This window comes from Hylaeus volcanicus, chromosome 5 (genome assembly GCF_026283585.1).
Source record: "Hylaeus volcanicus isolate JK05 chromosome 5, UHH_iyHylVolc1.0_haploid, whole genome shotgun sequence".
Taxonomy (NCBI): Eukaryota; Metazoa; Arthropoda; class Insecta; order Hymenoptera; family Colletidae; genus Hylaeus; species Hylaeus volcanicus.
The window spans coordinates 805,471-829,395 of NC_071980.1; the positions used below are offsets into that span (position 1 = coordinate 805,471).

A 23,925-nucleotide genomic window follows, 5' to 3' on the forward strand; every position below is an offset into this window, starting at 1 on the left:
AAGCCATTCCGACTTCGTCATCGTTCCGAAATTCTTTGCCGAAACGCGTATATATTCGTTTCGTTTCTCTTGCGCTCTAATTTTTCTTGCAACGATCACGTACGATCTGCAACGCTATCGTAAAAGGAAAACGCTGAAGAAGAGTGAAAATTGACCACGCGGTTCTAATTGTTGTTTTTCCGTTTCACCTTTTTCTCGTTCGTCAGTTTTCTGTGTCGAAACGGCATTGTTTATCAGGTTTATTTGATCGTTTAGAAGCGCGGGTAGAAACGAAAAGAGAAACGGCTAAGGATGCGTATTCTATTCGATTCGATTCTTGTACAATTTTATATATAATGTATATTACATCGTAACTTATGTAATATATAATATATATTATATACTTTATATATATAAATATATAAATATATATATATATCATCAGTACCAACTACGCGCGCGTGCACACACACACACATACACACACACACACAAAGTGTAATGTATAAACGCACGTATATGCATGTAAAAATGCGTACACGCGCTCCATGTACCTAAGCGATGTGTACGCACACGTGTGTACGCGTATGATTATTAACACAGATATTTCAATCTATTCTTGTTTCGCGTGAATAAACAGGTGATTCAAAAATTAATGTTTCCAATTTCTATCCTACAAAATAGTATATTCCGACGGTACTGCAATGTAACCACAATTTCAAACTATTATGATATATTCTGTTACAGTAACGTGAATAACTTGAACCTTTCGTAAATTGTTCAATTTACGATTGAATACAAATTTATGAATATGTACTCGTGGGATAAGTGACGGCATTTTTAAAGCTACGATCAGCGCCATCCGTGGCGAAACGCTCAAGTTTGTCGCGAAATAGTTCATATCCTTACCGCTAGAGGTCAAATTACCGACGGAGCAATATAATATTTTGCAACAAACTTGGGCGTTTTGCCAGCGAGGGCGCTGACCATACTTTTAAAAACTAACAACAAGTATTCGATAAATGGCTATACTGGCTATGTACTTCGATGAAAAAGGAACTTTTCGTAAGGTTTGCAGGATATTTATTTTACTCGGTATATATAATAGTATCATCGTAATTCTGTGAAATTTATTGATTTTTTGCAAGAAACAGAATCGTATTTTCGTGATATCAACATTTCGAAATTGTACGTGATTAATTAAAAAATCACACCAGAAAAGTACACGGTTGACCAAGTGAATTCTAGACGGCAGGCGGGTACGAGCATCGTTGGACTTTGCGAGAAACGCGTCTAAACTATTTTTATGTTCAAATGCTGGAAAAATACCTATGTAAAAATCGAACCTACATCGGTGATTATATTCGATTACGAAATTGAGTTTCACGGAGTGACGTATTCAGAGGTATGAACGCTACACGGTACAAAGGTGCATATAATATTCGTATAAAACTAAACCATAGGTATGCGTACATACTCGTACGATCCTTTACAATCATGACCATAATTATTTACACCGATGGATTCATGTTTGTCATAGTAATTTCTTACCTTGTATACAGTAGGTTTATCTATAACTTAGTGTCACTGGTTTACACACGTCACATTTATGCTTTTTTCGCACTTTTTCCGTTCCCAAAATTCACTGTTTTTCACAACTTCCCCAAGCGTCAGAAAATCGATATCGTTCTTTCCGATCGATTGGTCTCGCTAACGTATATATTGGTCGCCGTTCTACGAGATCGATTTAGCTCGATGATTTAATTGGCTTGTAGTCGATATATGTAAAGATGAATCTTTTCTATCATCTTCTAACCAAATAGAATATGTATAAAAAATTAACAATTTTCATGAAAACCATTTTTATTTAAAAATTCTTTTTCCTCGTAATGCAGCACATCAAAAACCATGAAACTTTGCTTCAATTTTTGTTTACCATTTTGCAGATATTCACGATGATATGCGACAAATTTTTTCAATGTTTTCACATCTAAGACTGATTCATTGTTGAAGCCAATAAATAGTTACGTTACTAGTATTGTTTGAATCACATTTTAACCTGACACACATTTTGCTGCAAGAGAGAGGAAAAGGGGAAGGGAAGAAACAATTGGTACGATTATGCTAGAGAAGTAGCTATTTTCTTCATTTACGTAATTCGATTGTAGTCGGCGAATTCAAGGTTTCGATGTAAAAAATGTACATCTGCAAAATAGTGTTTGTTGGTACTTTATACATGCTCTATATATATGTACACGTAACGTATATGTACACACATGTGCGCGCATATGTACCTATTTATGTGCGCAAGCTAACCATGTTACGAGACTACGGTGTTAGACTTCTAGAAAAATGAAACACAATATTGTAGTCAAAGCTATCGTAGCAACACTCCACATACAATTCTTAATCTAAAAAATTGTTTTTTCTGTCTTACAATTTGTACTGTCGCATTAACTTTATAATTAATGATACACTTAACTTTGGATAATATTTGGAACGCCGACGAGTTTCCTTTCTCGAGTTATGGTTCGATTCGTTGTCTTTTCGTCTCGTCGCAAAACGAAAGTACGATGCAGAGATGGGCAACATTTTCTTCTAATAATTCATATGGAATAAATAACCAGCGTATGTCAATTTAATTCTCCGAATACATTGGGCGCGTATATGCATTCATTGAAAGTTATCTATAGAATAATTAAATTCTTATCCGTTTACTGGGAAACATTCTATACAGTAACTCAAATACTATCTTTTATGCAACAAGTAACAAACATCTTTCATTTGTTATTCGGAATTTTTATGTAGGTAAGAATTTTGCCTATCTCTGATTACGATGACACATATTCTCCTTAAGTAGCAGTGTAAAAATCTCTTCGTTAACATTGTATTTTCATTGAGAACGGTTGTTATTTTTGTGCTTAACGTTACGATTAAAAACAGAGAGCACAACACGCATATGAAAAAAAAAATAATAGAAGCGGAGTTAAGTACCCGGCTCTACCTTCGGACGCTGAAACGTTCTACTGCCTATTTACCAATGGTAACGGTAACTTGATTTCAAAATAAATCTCTCGCGATTACGACGTCAGTTGTTATATCAAACGGTACTTGAAGGCACATATCGATATACAAGGGCTCTCATTCTCGACCGATGTGAGCACACTTGCAAATCCATTCTTTTTTTTTTTATATAATGAATTGCAGTGTCAAGACGTACACTTGTATGTACTCTTAGTGTAGAAACGGTTTCCCATGCACTCGAAACCTATATAAACACGTGTATTCGAGTTGTCCGTGGTTACTGTGGACCCTTAGTTCAACATATTCGTAAGGGTTCTCGATCGTAGTGTTCTACGAACAAAAACAATAGTTACTTGAAGCCAATGATAATTTTTTCATTGTGTATCATTAAAAGTTCGACTCACTTGAACGGGAAAATATTGCAAACTTTCGTCCGAGGCTGCGAATTCATAGTCGCCGAACATCACAGGTACAGGGTCATTTTCATCAACAAATCCCTACAAGAGCAACAAGTTATATATCAATAAGTGAATAGAATAATGTTTAAAGTATCGATCAATTGTACGTATATCTAAAGACTCGCTTACCCAGACATTGAACTTTCTAGGCGCACTTCTCATTTCTCCGTTGGGTAATATAGACTTGGGCGCATGCTCGACTGTAAATCCAGTTACATAAATAGGACTGCGTAATTTGATCAAGAGATATCCTGGAAATCCTTGAAACGCCCAACAAGCACCTGGTTGTATTGGATTTCCTTGTATCACCGTTCGAGGATTATTGTTTTCATGATATAATGTAAAGGCCAGTACTTTGAAAGCTCTTGTTTTTATATCGTATTTCTGCGTGCAACGTGTGCTAATAATTTGTCCACCTGCGTAATAACGAAGAAACATGTCTTATCGAGATTAAAACATGTATTTTCGATAATTTTATTACTCAAACTTACCAGCGGTCTCTAAAGCGTAATCGACACGTCCAGTTTTATCCGCATCGTATATCCTCAAAGCATTCTTGACGATTTCGTGTACACGATCGTCTGATGTAACATTATCGTTACCTTCTCATTCATTTTTACAAATTAATCAACATTATTTTTTATTCTTGATCGATTTTATGACTGATCTTAATCTGAGAAAAGCTGACTTACGCGTTTCAGTTGTAATCCAATTTTCTTTTGATACCAAAGAACCAAAGTATTCGGCTACGATCGTTTCGATGCGTTTCCCCAAATCCTCGTTATTAATTCGGTTTGTGTTTGTGTTACAGCACGATTTTAACTCCGAATACAGTTCCTTCAATGTTTGAACTTGCAACTTGATGGTTTCGATTTCATGGACGTGCATATCACCTAACTTATATTTTTCTAACTCCTTTTCCAGCAATAACACCTTGGTCTAAAAAAACAATGTGCGTTTCAATCTCATTCGAAACTGTTTTAATTGATCCGTTTGTATTTACAAAACAAAGTGTTTATAAAATCATAAAAAGGCTGCCCAAAATTCTTACAGTTTGGCCAGTGATTCGATCCTCTAAACGATCCTTTATCGACTTAAAATCGTCCTCTGTTCTGAACGATCCTTTATCCACTGTATACAGATCCGAGACTTCTCTGATTTGTCTCGTTGCGAATTTCATTGAAGGTGACGACGTCGAAAGATACCAACAACCTGAAAAATTAAGGCATAAAGTTGGTTAAGCTTTGTCGATTCTACGATGCGATACAGCTACCGAGAGAAGGATAGACGAAGGGACTCACCATTCCGATGACATCAAGATATCGATCATGTCCATTATCTCCGTCAAGCGCGAATACTCCAATTTTACATCGTCAGTCAAGCAATCCTACTCCATCTATCCTTCTCCCGTCTTTTAATTTATCGATTCGCTAAACTTTATTAATTACAATATATTTTTGTTTAATACATATGCTTTTAAAATATTGCAGTCGCCATTTGAATGGAAACATTTTAGAAACGCGTTCAATGATGGATGAACGTGCTTTTACAGATACCACAGCATGAAGCATATGTGAAGATAACTTTTCAACATTGTTCTTATAAATAATTATAAAGTATCGTATGCAAATTATATATATGTATATATATACATGTATATATACATACACACGAATACATGTTACGACAGTACGCATTCACATCACCAATATTTATAATTTCAAATTAGTAAATGCAGATATATAAATTAGTAAATTACGTGATAAATATCAACAATATAACTTTAAAATAACAAAAATATTAGTAAGCACCTTTCACGAGTGTAGCGTGAAAAAAAGCAATTCTAATCTAAGTACCGCGTGGTTAAAAAATTTACGAAGTAAACAAAAAAAAAACCAAAAAATTTACGAATATACGAAAGTTAGTTAGAAATGATTTCTCGGTAAAACAATTTATCGCGACTGATCACCAACTTATATTCCACCCAATGCTAGGCATCTCAGGTAAAGACACGTTCACACTGGGTATAAGATATACCGGTATATCTCTTAGTTTCTGTATATATTCGATAAATAAATCGTTCTCTAAAGACGCTAAATTAAATGTATCGTTAAAGATGCGATAGCTCATCTCAGTGATATCATAGGAAATATTGTGCAGCGAATCCAGATGGATAACGGACTGCTTTTTCACGATGTAAATTCCTGAAACAAAAAGAAAAACAAACGCCAGGATAGGTTTCGCCGATCTTCCCGATGATGCCACGGTAAAAACTCGATTTTATGGGTGAACGTAATAGATACGAAAATATGAATATGAAAACATATATTTCTTTATGATTTCTTAAAATGACTTAAGGTTTCTCAAAATTTACCAGTCAAAAGCAACAGTGGCAGCAAAGCGATCCAAAGAACTGTACAGCCTTTTTGCTCCGCCCATTTTCTAACACCGGATAAGCGGCTCAACAACCACGAATCAAAGAAGAATAGTTTAACCATACATATATAGATATAGTCCATAGTGTGACTAATGTATTGCCACATTTTGCTATACCATGTGGGTGCTGTAATTAAAGAAGAATTAATATTTACAAAAGCATACTTTTCGTCACAGATATCGTTGTATAGGTATAGATATTAATAATCCAACAATACCGTATCTCTGATATTTATACGTAGCATATCTATCGTATTCTCTTCGTCTAACTGTCTTGAGTTTTAAAAATTCCAATAGTTTATTAAACCACAAAATAATAGTAGATGTAGTAGTTGTAAAAAATTGCGCTATTTTTCTACTCTGGGTATATTTGGACGATATCGAGACTGCGTCTTCCAACTCTGTGTCAGAATCAATGGTTTCTAGCGCATTGGAACCGAATATTTGCCTAATACAAGCAAAAATAAATATTATTTTAAAAAGGATTTTCGGATATTCAACTTTGTATATCCATATATAAATAAATCATAAACCTTCGTCGCACATTCGTTGAACTTTCAGGAATTCCATACACTACTTCTCTATGAGAATGATACTGTTCAACGTGCTTTTTCGTGAACTGAGCTCGAGATTTTGCATCGAAATTTGAAACACGTGTTCCCGATAGCAACTTGAGACTTTCGTCTGTTACTTTTGTCTAATCAGAAAAATCATAAAATTATACAAGTTAAATAAAAGTGATGGTCGAACTTTGTCCGTGTAATAAACTTACTGTACGATTTTGTGCACTCAATTCTGTGTCTTCTTCAAGACTTGTTGGTAGGCATATACCGCTTTCCGATTGTGATAAGCAATTAGAAGTGTCTGGCGAGTGTATAGAGCGCCGTGACATATTAGGAATCGCCAGTATGCCAGGTGCTACTTCATAACGACATGTCGACGTTTGTGCATATGTATAATCCGTTTTTGGAAACACGCTGAAACATTTGCCAGAGAGATACAAATGTAATACAAGAACTTGCAAATTTTAACAAATATAAGTTTGTAATATACATACTTCCACCAATCACCAGCTTTAGTGTAAATTTCGTGTGTATCCAATCTGTTATGCAGGTCTTCGTGTTCACCTTCTTCTGAGGAATAATCACTAGTTAATAGTCTCTCTGAAGGACCACTTTTATGTTTCCTCTCAGTTTTTCGAGTAGATGAATTATCTTTATTCTCATTTTGTCCATTTGCATATATTTCTCTCTTTGCCTTTTGTCTTTCAGATCGACGCTCTACCTTTCTAGTAGAGGTACTAGAAGTCTCAGATTTGTTGCTTTGATTGTCTACATAGTCCTGACTACTTTCCAATATCGTATCCATTATTAGTTTACTGCTACTTCCAGGCCTAGAACAACATCAAGGATCAAATTTTAAGTGATATACACTTTTGATAGGGATAAATATGTTTTGTACTTACAAAGATCTGGAACCAGATTGTTTACTGCTTGTGCTTTCTGCGGGTGTACGCGATCTTTCCCGACTTTGATTTTGGCGAACATAATGGTGTTCAGGAATCTCTGGTTCTAGCAAGGCACGACTGTGAACCAAAGGTGTTTGGGACCTTGATCTGCTTCCACTTCGTAATTCATAGTGATGCTGTTCATTCTCCATAATCCTGTAGAAGAATAATACTTATGCTACTCTAAGAGAGTTGATGAAAACTAATACTTAAAGGACATGTGTGCAATTTTAGAGACTTTGATCCCCTGTCGTGTGCCTAACATGGCTAAAAATAATCCCACCCAGCTGAAAGACATCCATACAAAGTCCTTCTCTGTTGGATCCTATTTCAGGCACAGTTTTCTTTCCGTCCCTTTCTCTCTCATTGATGATAATTTTTTTTTAATGGACCTCACATAGCTGCCCATACCGCGACTAGTCAAAGTTTAACACGCCGCGTACTGTAAAACTATATTTACAATATCTACGGATATATAATATTATTCGAAATCACATGCTTTCGTTTCACCTCTCTCACTTCAGACCGCAAAACTGACATAATACACGAAGAGCAATAGATAACTCGATCTTTACTTAGAATGTAGACTGCTCCGTGTGTCAAATTAATGTCGACAGCACACTTGTAACGTAACTGACACAATTTGACACGGTTTCGAAGAGACAGACCTTCAGAATTGCATCGATACAGTGGGTACCACGAATATGTTAATGAACTATCTCACTATGTAATCTCATGGTTCAGTTTTCCCAAAAACTTTTCTATTTATAGAAAACTCACCGGCAGTATATGAAGGAAACTCGCGATTCTTGCTAAATGATTCGATGTGTTGTGCATTCAGAAAGATAAAGAATTGTACGTTTTGTAAATGAGGATTATACAAGACGATAATCTTCGTTTTTGCTTAAAACTGTTTGTCAACAGTTCCACACTTTGCAAAGATTAGCCAACACGAACGAACAACGCGTAGATATGATTACAGTTACAGACGTACAGTTCTATGCGCGCGCACACAATGATGGATGATTCATACTACGTTGGTCTTACTATTCTAACGCTCTGCAAATGGTTACCAAAATCACGGACGATAATACCACAGGCGGTTACAGCACTGAACTATACTAATACTGATTTTAATACCAGTGGCGCCATCGGTGGGAAAATGTCCAAGTTTGTAATGAAAATAGTTCACCCTGTTGCTGCTAAATGGCGCCATAACTAAAGGCTCGATAATAATTCATGTGTGAAAAACTATTCTCAAAAATGATAAAATAACATAATCACACATGCTCTGACTATTTTATTAATTCCTATACTTATTCCTATACTTACTATTTAATTTTATTTTAAATTAATTATAAAGAAAGTGAAATATTAGGAGTATGTATAAGGCTTGTTGTTGAGAACAAAACTGTTGATAAAATCTCAACGAAAAATATATAATTGATATTGATGCTTCTTCTTGATTTGTTCGATACTACTTTTCCCTATGATGTTGATTTATTTTACACAACTATATCTTACGACTTGTATATAATTGTGCGTGCTTAACCAAACGATGTACACGTGTTATGTTATGGCTTAGCTTGAATTAGTTGAATAGACACAATAAAATGTTTACACAGAGAGAAATAAAACAGCAACTGAAAGAGTTGTTAGCATTAAAACGCAGCGGAGAATTAGACACGGACGAAAAACCGACAGATGATCATTTTTGGCGGGATTCTATTACTTACGATTCTTTGGAACGTTATGTGCAACACCATGACGAAGAAGTATATGAATTTATAAATAAATTTATAAATAATTCAGAAATCACGGTTTTATATCACCGTCTATTTTTATTTTAGATTAAATTGGATACTCTTACGCTCATAGTAGAATCGAAGAAAAGTACTTTACGTTTCACGTCTAGAGAACTCGATCTAATTATCTTATTTTTACGTGTTAATTTTAAGGAGAAATTAGAATTTGTGCCTGGAATAAAAAAGGTAAGATTTGTGAAGAATGTAATTAGGATTACTCAATCGCAAACTGTAATTTTTGTAGGCTTTAAAACGTATGAAGGACAGCTTAGTTGTCATGAGACGACAGTGTATTCAAGAAGAAAAAATGAGAAATCATAATCAAAAAAATTGCAACCCATTAGAAATAAAGCAAGAAGTGCTAGACCAATCTTATAAAATATCTTACGAACTTGAAAGGAATATAAACATGTACCACAATACATTTCAATCTCTGCATAATATGTGCATATGCAGTCCTGATGCTACATATTGCAGAAGACGATCATCTCTACAAATTTTGCTTTTGATGACAAATTTATTAGATGAAGAATACAAACATATTACCTGGAAGACCCAACAAACAAAAGCTTTGTTTGACTTATTGTTGTTGGACACATATGAAGCCAATAAAGAAATGGCTTTTAAATTAATGAAGTCAGTAGATCCAAAATTGTTACAATTAGATGATGAAAATAATACGCATAATATTATTATGGTTGCTATTCAATTAGGTAACAGTATCAGGCCTATTGATAGTATAACAGCTGCATATATGTTGAAAATCAGCATGTTGTCACCTGTTATACAGAATGTACTTGATATTCCATTGGATTTAATGAAACAGTCTGACAATAAAGTAGAAGCAATAATACTAGAACTAATATTAATTCTGTTAAACACATTAAAGGTATTTATGGATGCTGTTATATTTTACATATTTATTACATAAAAATTGTCACATGTTCTATTTTTCAGAAATCCTTGATTCTTGCAAAAGAAAACATAGTAATGACGGTTACTAAACATTCTTTGTATGGCTATCTGTTTTGTATTAGAAGTTTGTTACATGAGTGTGATTTAAAAAAAGTAGAAAATAAAGCTTTGTGGAAGGATACCATATCAGAATTAATATGTGTGTGTTTTGAATTTAGTTGTGTAGTTTCTTTGATAGTTAATAATTCTTCACCTGAAGGGCATTTACCAATGGACCTAAATTTACAAACTGTTCGCGCATTATGTGGTTCATCATCTGAAAAACAAGTGGTAACTCCACAAATGGTACTCCTATGTTCGTGGCGTACTGTGAAAGAAGTTAGTTTATTGTTTGGCTTTCTTGCTACTAAAGCACCAATATGCGAAGAAGATTCTTCTTTAGGACTTTTAAACAAAGAGCAAGTAAAATTTCATGCTTTATATCCAAGATACAGAAAATAGAGACGTTTTCTTAAGAGTGAATGAGTTTGGTTATCGTTTTTATAGATTATCAAAATAGGAGAACATTTGGTTACCTTGCTTACCGAAACAAAGCATAGAGGCGCATTTGAACAGGCACATGTAGGTTTTAGTCAACTGTGCACTCGTCTTTGGCGGTTGAATAACGAAAGTTTGAATCAATTGCCAAAAATGTGGTTGCATCAAATTTTGAATGCAATTTCAGGAATGAAAGAAGAGAATTCAAAATTGTGTGCAACCCGAAGAAGCGCCGGTGTACCGTTTATGATACAGGTAAGCAAAAACGAACTCTATTTTAATTTGGTATCTATACTTATATAAATTTGAGTTGTAAAGATCAATCATAATATTTTACTTAACAGGCTATACTATCTACAGAACCTCGACAACATAAAGATACAAAAACTACTATTTTTGACTCTGTAATGAAAATTTTGTTAGGCTTTACAGAATTACAAAATATAAATCTATGGAAGGAGATTAAGGAATTAATGTACAGAGATTCGGCATTTTTGGAATATGAGAATACATTCGAATCCTTACGATTTAATAATGATCATTGCATAAACAAGAATAGTATTCAAGTCACAGAAATCAAGACTCACGCTTTGAATATTCTAAGAGCAATATTTAGACATTCTCAACTTGCAGAAATAGTAAATAATTATGTAGAGGATGGTTTAATAGCGGCGTTTAAGAGTTACGACGCCTTAACGTGGACGGTAAGAGAATACTAATAATTTTGTACTCCGGTGTAATAAATGAAATAAATAATATACATTTTTTCAGGAACGAAATGCAGCAACATTACTTTTCAGTGCCCTTATTATTAGAATCTTTGGCGTTCAAAGAACGAAGGATCATATCAATCTGACGACTGACAACAAAATGAATTACAAATTATTTTTTGAAAAGTACCCCCGCTTGTTGTCCTTTATTACAAATGAGTTGCAAACATTTGTAACAGTGAATGATTCCATCATCAAATCCAATGTGCAGTCGATTCTATTACTATTATCACGATTATATTATAGTCAGAGTTCTGAGCTCAATGATATTCAGTGCCAGGTACTTAATGATGAGACATTTAGTATTTGTTTAGTTTAATAGTACAGTACATGTATTTCAGATCGATGATCTTATTACTTTAGTTATGCAATGTGCTAAAAGCAAAGTGTACGAAACACGTAAATTAGCAGCAAGAGCACTTGTAGCATTACTGACGGAACAATCCGCGGGGAGTGTTCTGATACGATTAATTGAAAATGTAATATCCGCAGAGAAAACACATCCATCTCTAAATTTAATGCATGGTTACATGCTACAGGTGTGTGGAATGCGATACGAATACATTATAGCTCCTTAAATAGTCGGAAAATTAAAAAAAAATTTCTTGTTGATAACTTTTTAGATTTATGAAGTATTGAAACGCTTTAATCTCGAACAATGTCAATCGTTTAATGTAGATTGGGACAGATTTTTGAAAAGAACATCTTGGATCTTAGAAAATTTGGAACGTGTAAATTCTAACCCTCCATGTTTTTTATTGGCTGCAGTTTATATAAATATTTGTAATGAAGTGTGTAAAGTGGACGAAACGTATATGAAGCAGCATGCTTCAATGTTCTACGTGCTTGCATCTCATTTAGTGGAAAATGACAAATTAAAACAAGGACCTGCGCGAGAAGAATATAAATTGTCCGTTATTATATTTCTACGATTTATAACAAGAGAAACGTCACTGATTCGACCGTGTATTCCAATTAGAGTGTACCTAGATGGTTTAAGAGATTTGGAAACACAAATTACTGCATGGTCAACTTTCATGGATATTATTGATGAAATAACATACAACGATGTATCAATGCAATTGTTAAATTATGCTGTCGAAATAATTTTTATTTCGATACAAGATCTCGCTCGATATAATCCGGAGTTGCAAGATGCAATGTTTAATTTCTTGTACAACTGCTTAATACATCGCAATCAGTTTGATTCTGGATGTATGAAAACAATCGATATCTGTAAATTTGTGGTGAACGAAGTACGATTAAACGATAATAAAGACAGCTACTGTGAGAGAGATACGTATTTGAGATTACTGGGGAAATCATATGTAACTCTAGCTTCTTTTAACGATGTAAGTAAGTTTTAAATTTTTCTTTTGTTCCTTAGAATTTTTAAACATACATTTTCTTTTTCAAGGCTGCAGAAGAAATTAATCTCGAATGTATTAACGACGTCTACGATAACTTTTGCGATAATTTCTGGATCGCATCTTTAAATGCAGATTTTAGAGCATCTGTTCTTCAAATAATGCAAGACCTTTTCTTGGCATGTTGCAAACGTGACGAGTATCGTTGTACGTGGAAAATGTTTTAATATTGGTATATACTACGTACATACGCAACATATTAAGTATATATGTCGTTACAGATGTACAGATTCAGTGGTGGACGACGATATTACAATTACTGGTGGACAATAATTCTCAAGTCCGACACGAGGCGTTTAAGTTACTTCAGTACATTCCGATACATTGTCCACTGTCCAATGAGTTTTCATATTTGCATTTGCTTCTTGCAAAGTTCTATGAATTTATACATGAAAAAGATCCTGAACTCTTTTGCATAGTGGTTTTTTATTGGGGCATTTCACTATTGGATGACACAAACTATGAAATGGATGAAACGGATGTAAGTAAATTGTATTCCAAAAATGTAATGCTATATAACACATCATTTTTTGTGTCAGGTGTTTAATAAGTGTACAAACTACGATTTCTATGAACCAGTGGAGACATCTAGAATTTGTGCTAAATTTTTAATGGAACACATGAGCGACTATGTGGATAATGTTTTATCGGATGACATTGTAGAGTGGATAAATTCTCGCTTGAACGTTGAGATTTCAAAATCAATTTCTTTTAAGACTTTCGTAAACAAATATGAATGTTATGTTCCTACCGTTGAAAATAGACTTGACGACATTTTAGATCCGACATATAAAAATAAATTATTACGAGTTCGAGCGTACAGAGAGTTCAAGGATATATTATAACAATGTTTAATCTAGGATTATTCTGTGTAATTCGTATCGTTCGGATACATTGTAATACAAGAAAAAAAAATTCAATGTTATAAGACCACTGATATTTATTCTCCGATTTAACCTCTTAGTTATTTGTTTGTTAGAGCGCACTAATAAAATTAGCCCCTGTGTACGCGAAGTGTGAGTTAAGCGTTGATTTCAAGCGTTGATTTGTTGAAGCAATTTCCTGAAATGTTCCGTGACTAGGAAATTTCACTTCGAGGCAGTACTCTTTTATACCTTCGGTATAAATATACAGATGTAACTTAAAATCGATTTCGTTACGGTTTATAGGAATCGAGTGTTTCTAGTAGGAATGATCAAGAGTCAAATATCCCGCTGGAGAGTGTTTGGAGAAGTCGCGTGCCCTCTGGGAGTGAAGTAACAATGGCGCGGTCGTCGAGTGAAACTTCTGTATCTATCATTATTCCGTGGTGCATCCACTCGGCGCGGGTAGTCGCCACTGTCGCGGCTCGACGTTCGCCGACTCGGTACGTGTTTCGTGACATTATACCGCGGATCCGTCGGATTTTCGCGTTTTTCGCGCCTCTGCGTGGTGACCATCGAGTATTAGTGTGCGCCGACGATCTTTATCCGCGTTGAACGAGAGCCAGTATGTCCACGAGTGCCCGAGCAGATTAAAATCGAGGGAAAAAGCCAGCAGAGAAGACTGTGGCCGTGCGTGCACCAGGCATGGAGTGGACTCAGTGCGCTCGTTTCAAATCGTTACGAGCCGTTACCGCAGTCACCGTCGAACCGAGGTGAGTTCCGCCGACGTAAACACGCGTGATCGCGTTCCGTGCACCCCGTTTCCCTTTCGAATCCAAGTGTTAAATCGTTCCCCGCGTATCCTGTCATTCATTGCGCGAATCGTACCGCTTATGACCTACTTGTTGTGCAAACTGTCATCCCTCGATCAGAATATTTCCGTGGTGGGATGAACCCTTCGGTGCTGAACACCGATGCAGGGACTCGACAGCCTCTTTCGGGTAGGTTTTCACGCAAAAAAGACACACCGGAGAGAAAGGAGAGGCCCGGAGAACCAGACAAGGAGCGCGAAACGGAAAGATCAAGCGAGAGCAGGCGAGAACAAGTTTGAAAACTAGTCACTGCCAGTCCCCGTTGAACATCTGCGATTCCTAAAGTAAGTGCGTCCTTTCTTAAACACAGGAATGTTAAATAGCCTTCACGCTTGATCAACTAACCGAAGCCTTCTCGAATGATCTTTCTTGACCTGTCTCTTCCTCTACGGTCGTTCCTCCTCCTTCTTCTTCTTCACTCTCGTTCGGTCTTTCTCCACGAGGAGAAAGGTCATCGGTCTCAAATTCATCTTTTGTCCACGCCTTAGGCACACCGGTAGTAAACGCGCCACGACATATTTTCCGTCGGCTCGAACTCGTTTTAAATTACCATAAGTAGTCCGATGCCTTTTTGCCCTGATACGCACGGGGACTCTTTTTCGTAATCGCTCGAATTTCTCAATGTCAAGTTGACGACCCGTTACATCCTGTCGTCTGTGATACGAGGGTCTTGGTTCGCTTTACCTCGTGGGACACGAAAATTAGTACTCTGATAACGAGATCATTTGCATTGTTCCGCTTACCGGGGGCTTTTAATAAATGACGATAAGAGAAACGACGGCACATTTGGTACGGTCTACCATTTGCATTCTTTCTTCTCGTTCGTTTTTTTTGTCTTTCTTCGCCAGAGGAGCTATATGTTCGCTTCCTACAAAATTACGCGTATTAACTCCCTGCGAAACGCACTCGAAGCGTTTCCATAGAAACCAACCCGTCGCGTCTTGTCAACGGATGAGCTTCAATTACGGGGTTCCGTTCTTTTCAGAACATGGTAACCATTAATTTTGGAAAATTCAATTTTATGTCAGACGTATAATTCGCATAAAAATGTAATCTATAATTTCACGATACAATGATTCTTCGAGATCCAAGAAAATCCAAGTAATAGTAAAAACTATTCGTATTATTTGCATTTTCTGTGTTAAAAATGGTTAAACTATCAGAAACTGTTTTCAAATTCTAGCTCATACTAACTCGTTCCGTCTTACTAGTCCAGTTTCACTTACCTTCTTTTATTCTAATTCGTAACAGTTCATACGAAACGTTATACGTATACGTGTACATATGTACACAACAAAATACATTTATCAACGGTGCCAACTTTAACAGATTGTATGACGTCATAAAATACGCAACGACCAAGCGCATACAAATAGAGTTATTTACCAACAAACCGGAACGCGTACTGTAATATTTTGCACGTTGTTACGTGAAACTAACACACGAACCCTTTGTTATTTATTCCGTTCCTCCACGAAAAAGCGTTCCACAAATTTAACCTTTGGTTGAACCCCCTGAATGCAGAAAAATATTTGACGGATTCCTACTTTATTCTCGTATCGTTCTTTTTTTCTTGTTTTGTTTTGTTTTGTTTTGTTTTGTTTTGTTTTGTTTTGTTTTGTTTTGTTTTGATTCCGTGATCGCGGGAAACAATTGTCTCCGTTCAGTTCAGCGAAAGGTCGAATATACAACTCACGTGTCGCGGGTCTATTTGTTTTATCAAGCCCGCAGCCAGCAACCTGCTCTCGTATTATTTTGACAATAACGCCGAGCAACCACGCGAACCAGACACAACTATATACGTAATTTATGTAAAATGCAACCCGTGTGCTCGCCTGCGGGCGCGCTCCGTGAGCGGCGTCCATTACATTATAACAAAACAATGTTTAACGACTGTAATTGACGGTGTAACTGCTCCTCGAATCCGATAAAAATATGAAAACAACAAAATCCGGAATTACGCATGACACGACGATTTACATAAATCACGCCTCGTACCTCGTACGTTGCGTCACGTCGGGAACGTGTTCGTTAAACAAAATAATCGTTTCTCGATTGTTACGTCTCACACAAACGGAGGAATGCCGATCGAACGATCGTTTTCACTTTCCAACCTCTACGATAGCTTTAAGAACCCCTGACCACGCTCCGAACACTAAAAAGAACATTCTTTTCACGAATCACGATTCATTTCGATCGGTAAATTTACCGTAATTTTCGGTAGGTAATCAGCGTTTCCCGCCATTTTCGGTCGGCAATAATCGTTTCCCGCGTTTTTTGCGAGTGTCGCGATTCGATGTCTCGAGAAACTGTGTTTTCGGCCGCGTGCGCATCCGGGTACGCGCACAACGCTAGTCGGTTACACGGGACGTTCCGTTGTCAGTTTGGAGTCGGCGGCAATCCAACGCGTTAATTTTCCCTTGTCGATGGCCGTTCGTGATTCAGCCACCATATCGAGCTTAGAAACCTCTGTGCTTCGCTTTCCGCCTTCCGGTTGGCTTTCGAACTACGGCAGGGCTGGTTTCCGATTTTACGAGGGTACGCTGGTGTGCGTTTTATCTCTGGTCGTTGAACCTTCTCTACTTCAGAGAACATAGCGAGTCTATGTTCGAAGCTGTTTCTTTCTCCTATGTGTGTTTTTTTTTATGTGATTGTGCATGCCAGTCGAAGAAACCCGAAATATCATCACGTCTGCGCTTTCGAAGAAATCTCTAATACTCTGCGAGTTGTGACATCTAACCTCTCAAGGTGAGTATCTTTTCCTCCGTAATATATTTGCTATACTTGTACGTTTTCGTATTTGCGTTCGTATCAAGTTTAGCAAATAATTCCTTTCGAGCTTTTCCTTCCATCCTGAACATAATTCATCGTATATAATCGCATAACGATACAGGGATCGTTTGCTCTTACAATCTACAATGAGAGAAAAGGCTTAAGAGCGAACGATTCGATGATATGGGGATTGCGTGCGCGAGACATCTTTGGGAAATAGCAAAAAGCGACTACGTCCATTGCGGCGGACTTGCATAGACGATTCGAATCGGAGTTCGGTGCATGGGTTATGCCACATACGTGACATACATCTTGGGACACGTGTTCGAATTCCAAGGGATGATTCACGACGTGAATATAAGAAATCGTGGTCGGGATTTTTGTCTGGATGCTTAGGTTAGCTCGCGCCGTTGAAATTCGATCTCGTTGGCGTGTGAAAGGGGAACAAATTTTCGGTCAACGAACACCGAGATCGATAGAAATTCTTAGAAATCCGACCTTTCGATTGCACGACCTTTTATTTAGGACAATATTATAACTTGGTAATTGAATTTTATAGTTAATTTCGTTGCAAAATCCGAAACTCGATATCCGTGTCTTTGCTTCTCTTAAAGCATGGAGGAACGCTGGTGTCCATTGTTCGCGACATCGTCTAATCGACTTATGTAGGTCTAATGGTTTCGAATTATTACTATCCTTCTTTACCTGCACCGGAAATGCTCGAGTGGTTTCGTAATGGTTATTAACGACCCTTAATAGCGCTCGGTTGTTTCGATGGCGAGATTCTCAATTCTGTAATTGTTCTTATCATTTAACTTGATTTGATTCCGAGCTTGTTAGAGTTTTGTGCATCCGTTCGTGATTGAAATTGCAGGAAGGAAAGCTGAGGAGTATCAACGTTACGGCGATTACGCTGGCTGTAACCGAGGATCAGTTTTTTTTTATTTCAAGTCATTTTCACGCTGTATAAATAAAAGACACGAATTATCCAACTAGTTTATTTAGTCTCCTTCGGTTATTTTCGCATAGTTTAGTCGAAATTGCAAATTTGCTTACCGCGATAAGAATACTTCACTTACGTAAATAGGTCGGTATCTCTGTTTACGTTGAACTTAAATTCGAGAAGGAGAAGCCTGACGACTATATCCATGCAATGTCACAGCGCTTTCCGAAACTGTTTACGACCGACCGTTTAGCATTGTGTCCTTGCGAGCCAGCTCGGAAGTAAACATTGCGCGTCTCCTTATGACTCACGCTCTTGTTCGACTTTTGTGCGAGTCAAGGATAGAGAACGTTCCAGTGGCGGGTTCTTGCCAATTTTGGAATCTCGATAAGCGAGTCTGTCGCCAGTGACAAATCACTCTAACGAGCAAACCAGTATAAAGGTATATCGATGACGTGGTTGCTGCGTTTCGGTCATGATCTGGCCCGTGTCCATTTGAAAAACGGTACGAACAATTGGGGTGTCAGGGTCTCGAATCAGGGTCCCCTTCGTGACCGATTTAATTTCGCAACACAGAAACAAACGTTTTTGAATTTCGTCCAATTTCTCTCGGTCTCGTTTTTAAGAAAGTTCACCCTACTAACAATAAAAATCGAGTACAAATTCATCGGCATTCTTACTTGGCTAATTAATTTTTACTTATCGCCCTATGCAACGCCTATCAATATTTATTCGCTTTGACTTTAATTAACAGGGTTTAATTTATGTGCTATAATTCATTTACCGTTGGTTGGTCACTTTCACTCACCTTCGCTCGCTCGCTTGTTCGTTCCTTCGACCGTGTTTCCTTTCTCTTTCCATTCTCCTAGTTGCGATTGGCCTCTCCTCTTCACCTCTCGTTCTAACCATCTCGCACCGTACTTCTATTTTTATCTCCCATTACACGATTTCCATACAAGTCCCCCTTTCTTCGCCGCTCGTAAAACTCTTCGGGTCTCCGACGACGTTTCCCAAAGTCGAGAGCGCGGGAGGAATATATCCCCCGCGTTTTACATTGCCACGCTGAACCATTTTCCCAAACCGATATTTCCCGCAATATCGGCCCGATTATTACGAGATATATTCGGGCACGCTAAAGGCTCGTAGCGAGACCCGTGAAACGTTAGGGTCACGACGATCTGTATGCCATAAAAACGGGTCGCGGTGATAGCAATCTGGCAAACATTGCCTCTGGCCTTTTGGTCCTCTTTACCAACGCAAAGCAGCAGGCTGGAGCGAAAGCGTCAACTTTCGATAACGCAGGGTAGCCGTGCGAACAACAAACTCGGATTAACGATTTCTTTTTTTATATTCTTTCGTCGCCACGTCTCGAGAGTTGTAAAATTGCAAATTTTTCATACATATTTTCCAACTTTTTTCGAATCTCTTCCCAAGCAAAACGTTTGAACGCGTCGCACGCTTTCCCGCCATTGTTTTTTGCCTAGTAGGGAACGGCGAGGAAAAGTTGTAATTACCATCGGTCGATCGAAAGGGTTCATTGGCGGAAGTTTTGTTCGTCGAGAAGTTTCGTCCCCGTGGGCAAGCTGGACAGACACTTTCCCGTGCATTTCCGCGTCGGGGGTTCCGTGCATGCCCTTTCTATCCGCAATTAGCATCCCTGATGTATTCGCGTCACGTATCCGCGGGATAGTTCCTTCGCACGCGACACCACGCGAGACATCGTCCTTTATTTTCCTACTTGTACGCGAACGGCTAGTCGCTGCTCGGCCCCACGGAGAAATTGCACGGGAAGCAACACGACCGACGGCTAGAATGAGAAATAGAAATATCTTTGACTGGGAAGGAATGCCAGGCCTCCCGCGACGCACCATCTTTGTCTTGAAAAATCGTTCCTTTGCGTTCTCGGCGCAGGTAGTCATTCAAATTTGACGGTTCGTTATGCATGCACTCCGCTCGATGATAATTCTGCCGAGGGCTAGTTGTAGCACCCCGACGAGTATCAATGGCTAATGCAAACGACAATTTAGCGACGTATTTCTCAGTTCTAAACTCTCCGAGGGCCGTCCGAATGGAAAAAGAATGTTCAATTTAAAAGGAGATTCGAAGCAATAACAACTAGACGCGAGCGACGTAGCGACTGCTGGTTGCTAGTTTGAAAGAGAGATTTATAGGGGGGTGTAGAACCGTGAGAGCTCTTTTCGCTCGTCGAGGACAGAGCAGCTTCGTTTTCCGTGGAATTCGAAGCCACCGACGCCAGCCCACCTTTTTACATACAGGGTGTCGAATAAATTACCCCGACGTACAGGGTGTCCGCTCGGGTCGAAGAATCGGATTCGTTCTGCGGGGATCTATCGAGCCATAAATAATACATAACGGGGACGGGGGAGAGATGTGACGAGGCCGTCTCGCGGAAAAAAGGGGAGAAACACGGGGGTGAGCGGTGGAGGATCAGGGCGAAGAGCGTTAGACGCGAGCCGTGTCGATACGTATACGCGGTGATAGTCGCGTCTAGCCCGAGACAAGGTGATTTTTCAACGAAAAATGAGGCTGAATCGTGGAATGAATTTTCCTGCTAGACGTCGGTTTCGAGGAAAAGCCCGGAGAAATCGATGGAGCGTGCGACGCGCTCGATTAACGCTTCGTCGACTGCGACTGTTCTTTTGAAACTGTTACTTTTTTTTTAAAACTTTACGCAGTTCAAAGTAACAAAGTTTCTTTTCGGTGCGAGAATAAGTAAATATAAAGAATGAAAAGGTACGTTAGAAAGATGCGCATAATGCTATCTTAGCGCGGCTCTGCTTTAATGCGAGAAGAATCGGATAATTGTGGGCTCGGTGGTGGCTTGTTAAAGGTAGATGGAGTTTGAATACCCGTGATTTATGATGGTACAGCGGGAAGAAAGGTCGGTTAATTTGGAGGCCGAGTTATTGATGATTCTCTCTGTAAATTGGTTCCGATTAATTTGAAAGCGGTCCGAGTTAACTTTTCACAAGCCACAGGGATGCAAGCTCGACGAAAAATTCTCGAAAAATGATCCCTTTACACGATACGTATTCGTCTATCCGTTCTTTTCGTTTACGTTTCTTTTCTGGAACTCTTCGGGGATGGAGCCCTTCGAATTATAACGACTGCCTCTCGGAGGAGCCGGCCAGATTGAAGAGGACCTCCGTCGCGCCTCGTATAACGCGAAAACCGTTCGAAAGTTAATTTGAAATTTATTCATGGACTCTACGGGACCACTAGCTGCCGCTTTTATATAGGAACCGGGTATTACGTAGGTACATGTGGCCTGAACGCGAGCGACGTTCCACGTAGGCCTACCTCGCGACAGAACGAGGGTGAAGTCGAGCTAAGAAGAACAAACAGGCCTTCTATGAATACGTAATTTTATTACGATTAAGAATCAAGTCCCGACGATCGATAGACCGACCGTGTTCGCGTCGACGACGCTACCTTTGAGCACTCTTTCCTTAAATTTTGACTGGTTCGCGAGGATTCGTCGAATTCCAAGAAAATGCAGGAGAAAAATACTCCAAAGTTGTAAGAAATGAAAAGCGAATTGAAAAAACGGTCGGAGAGTCGCGCGGAGACCCAGATATTCCGTGAGTAGTCCAGATTGGAAAAGTTGGCGTCGTGGGTTAATGTTCCCGGGGGCACAGGGGTGCGAAACACGTTGAAACGGTCGCAGGTCGGATCTGATCGGGGAGATTTAGGTATTTCGAGTAGGTATTCAGATTTATACGTCGAAACGAAACTCGCCGTTATTGCGGTCGTATATCCTCGCGCCCGGGTCCCTCAGAGGACAGTGCTCTCGACGTCCGAGGAGCGGCGTTTCTTTCATGAAAACGACAATCCCAAAAGTACACGGTATCCGCCCCGGAAAAAGATATCGCTTGCTCGTAAACCGAGCGATATTACGCGAGAGAGTTCGACTGCTCGATGCCGGAGACGCGCAAGCCGCGAAAGAGACGAAGAATACGAGTGGAGAGAGCGTGAAGGGACGAGAGTCCGCATAAAATCAACCCATGTCGATATATACCGGCCCCCGATAGATTTACAGTGCAGTAATAATAAAACGCGCGCAATACGAGCATTGCATGGCTGCTTTATTAAAACGTCACGGCTCGCGAAAGCGTCTCGGATCGATACAGTGAATTCTTTCCAAGTGCCACTGACTCGAGACCGAACTGCGACATTTAGAGAGAGACGTACACCATACCGCTGTACTTGGTGCAACAAACGCGGAATCACTCGATAACTATCGTCGGCTGGAGTAACTCGTTATTTCAAAGTCACAGCTGCTGGTCCCACCGAGTCGGTAGTTTCAGCAAGCGGTAAAGATCGCTTTGCGACGTTACGAGAGAGAAAATTTGCGACACTTTGAAAGGGATTCGTTGTAAATATCGCGGAATATTTCATTTCTCGGTCTCGTCGCGAAACGCGAAATCCATCGGCGTGTTCCTTCGCGGGCGGCTGGTCAATCGTGGAGGATAAAAATACACGTTACGCTGGCGTAACGACGTAACACGAGCGAGCCCGGCATCGAGAGGATCGTTATCGATTACGAGCATGTTGCGTAACGTTTGTTCATCGAGGCACGAACTCGCGGGACAGTTCGCGTCCAATGGAAGGATATTTCCGTTCCAGTGGATTGGCGGACAGGTTTGCTCGAAGCTCCGCGATTCCTTCGGAGTTTGACGAGTTTGAAATTCCCATATCTAGTTTAAAAAAATGTAAAACAGGGAATTTGTTCTTTAAAGTCGAGAAGCATAATTTTCTGGCCGAACCGACGAATATTTCTGCAAAGTTTCGTCGATAGACAGTGTTCCCTTGTTAGCCCAAACCTTCGCTCTGCGATAAGAAAATAAAGAAAGGAAAAAAGTGAGTATGAAAGAGCGTGGAAACAGATGAAGAGATGTTGGAGGAGTCACAAAGGGTCCGCGACTCCGCCGAAACGAGCTCCCGCTGTTATTTCTAGACGAAGATTCGGCTTCCGGTCGCGCCGCTCCAATTTGTATAATTACTGTTTTCTCTGCAAGCAGATTTCTCTATTCTCTCCTACCCAGAAAAAACTTCGCACCCTGACCCCTATGAAAACGCTTCTTTGACGACACCGCCTCGTCGTTTACCTCATCCGCTCCTTTTTCGAATCAACCCATCGTCGTAATTAATTAAGCGATTTAAAGTCACCTCTAGGATTTTGTTATGCGCCCTGGTAGAACGTTTTCGTGTTTAGCGAGTCGAGTTTGTTTGAAGCAAAGAGTCTTCTTTTGGTAATTAAACTACCAACGCTACTAACGATAGGTTAGCATCGAGTTCAACGCTGCTTCGACTAGTCTCAGAAGGACTGAAAGAACTCGACTTTGTTAAAGAGTCATGTTTCTAATCCGCGAGTACCGAGACCGCTTACGTATGTTCGTTACGTGGCATCGCCGTATCGAGTCCGTGAATCGACTGATTATCTTAAGCGAACAGACTTTGATTACGAGTTCTCACGCATCGTCAAACCGGAGAATCTTCTGCCGTCGTTTGTTATTTGACTCGCGATCCGTCTGATCCTATCGCTCGAGTGCCGTCTGCATTACTATTATTACGGAAGCTCGAAAAGTCAGGAGTC

At 39.0% G+C, this 23,925-nt stretch overlaps 4 protein-coding genes across 9 annotated transcripts in view; 2 read left to right on the forward strand and 2 right to left on the reverse strand.

Annotated features, from left to right (window-relative positions):
* LOC128876443 (peroxisomal leader peptide-processing protease-like) overlaps positions 1-2,051 on the reverse strand; it is a 31,368-nt gene extending 29,317 nt beyond the window's left edge. The window contains exon 1 of the mRNA XM_054122834.1: positions 1,531-2,051. The gene's annotated coding sequence lies outside the window, so the exon portion shown is untranslated. The remainder of the gene's footprint in view (positions 1-1,530) is intronic.
* A 141-nt stretch (positions 2,052-2,192) lies between these two features.
* LOC128876441 (klaroid protein-like) lies at positions 2,193-8,453 on the reverse strand. The gene is made up of 13 exons (XM_054122831.1): positions 8,185-8,453; positions 7,363-7,560; positions 6,955-7,290; positions 6,670-6,874; positions 6,431-6,594; positions 6,116-6,345; positions 5,836-6,024; positions 4,513-4,673; positions 4,154-4,400; positions 3,953-4,063; positions 3,591-3,877; positions 3,408-3,500; positions 2,193-3,333 (listed from the first exon to the last, which is right to left on the reverse strand). The coding sequence occupies exons 2-13, from the start codon at positions 7,554-7,556 to the stop codon at positions 3,214-3,216; spliced, it is 2,337 nt and encodes a 778-aa protein (XP_053978806.1). The 5' UTR covers positions 7,557-7,560; positions 8,185-8,453; the 3' UTR covers positions 2,193-3,213.
* A 317-nt stretch (positions 8,454-8,770) lies between these two features.
* LOC128876440 (thyroid adenoma-associated protein) lies at positions 8,771-13,849 on the forward strand. The gene is made up of 12 exons (XM_054122830.1): positions 8,771-9,179; positions 9,255-9,395; positions 9,454-10,098; positions 10,167-10,586; positions 10,671-10,916; positions 11,006-11,365; positions 11,433-11,711; positions 11,773-11,970; positions 12,055-12,783; positions 12,849-13,005; positions 13,080-13,339; positions 13,398-13,849. The coding sequence occupies exons 1-12, from the start codon at positions 9,018-9,020 to the stop codon at positions 13,701-13,703; spliced, it is 3,903 nt and encodes a 1,300-aa protein (XP_053978805.1). The 5' UTR covers positions 8,771-9,017; the 3' UTR covers positions 13,704-13,849.
* Positions 13,850-14,188: 339 nt separating this feature from the next.
* LOC128876439 (uncharacterized protein CG43867) overlaps positions 14,189-23,925 on the forward strand; it is a 90,074-nt gene continuing 80,337 nt past the window's right edge. For 3 of the 6 annotated variants that reach the window (XM_054122818.1, XM_054122822.1, XM_054122821.1), the window contains exon 1: positions 14,189-14,494. The gene's annotated coding sequence lies outside the window, so the exon portion shown is untranslated. Of the gene's footprint in view, positions 14,495-14,588; positions 14,878-16,998; positions 17,342-23,925 lie in introns of those variants that run through there. The other 3 variants (XM_054122824.1, XM_054122820.1, XM_054122819.1) reach the window with 3 other exon arrangements.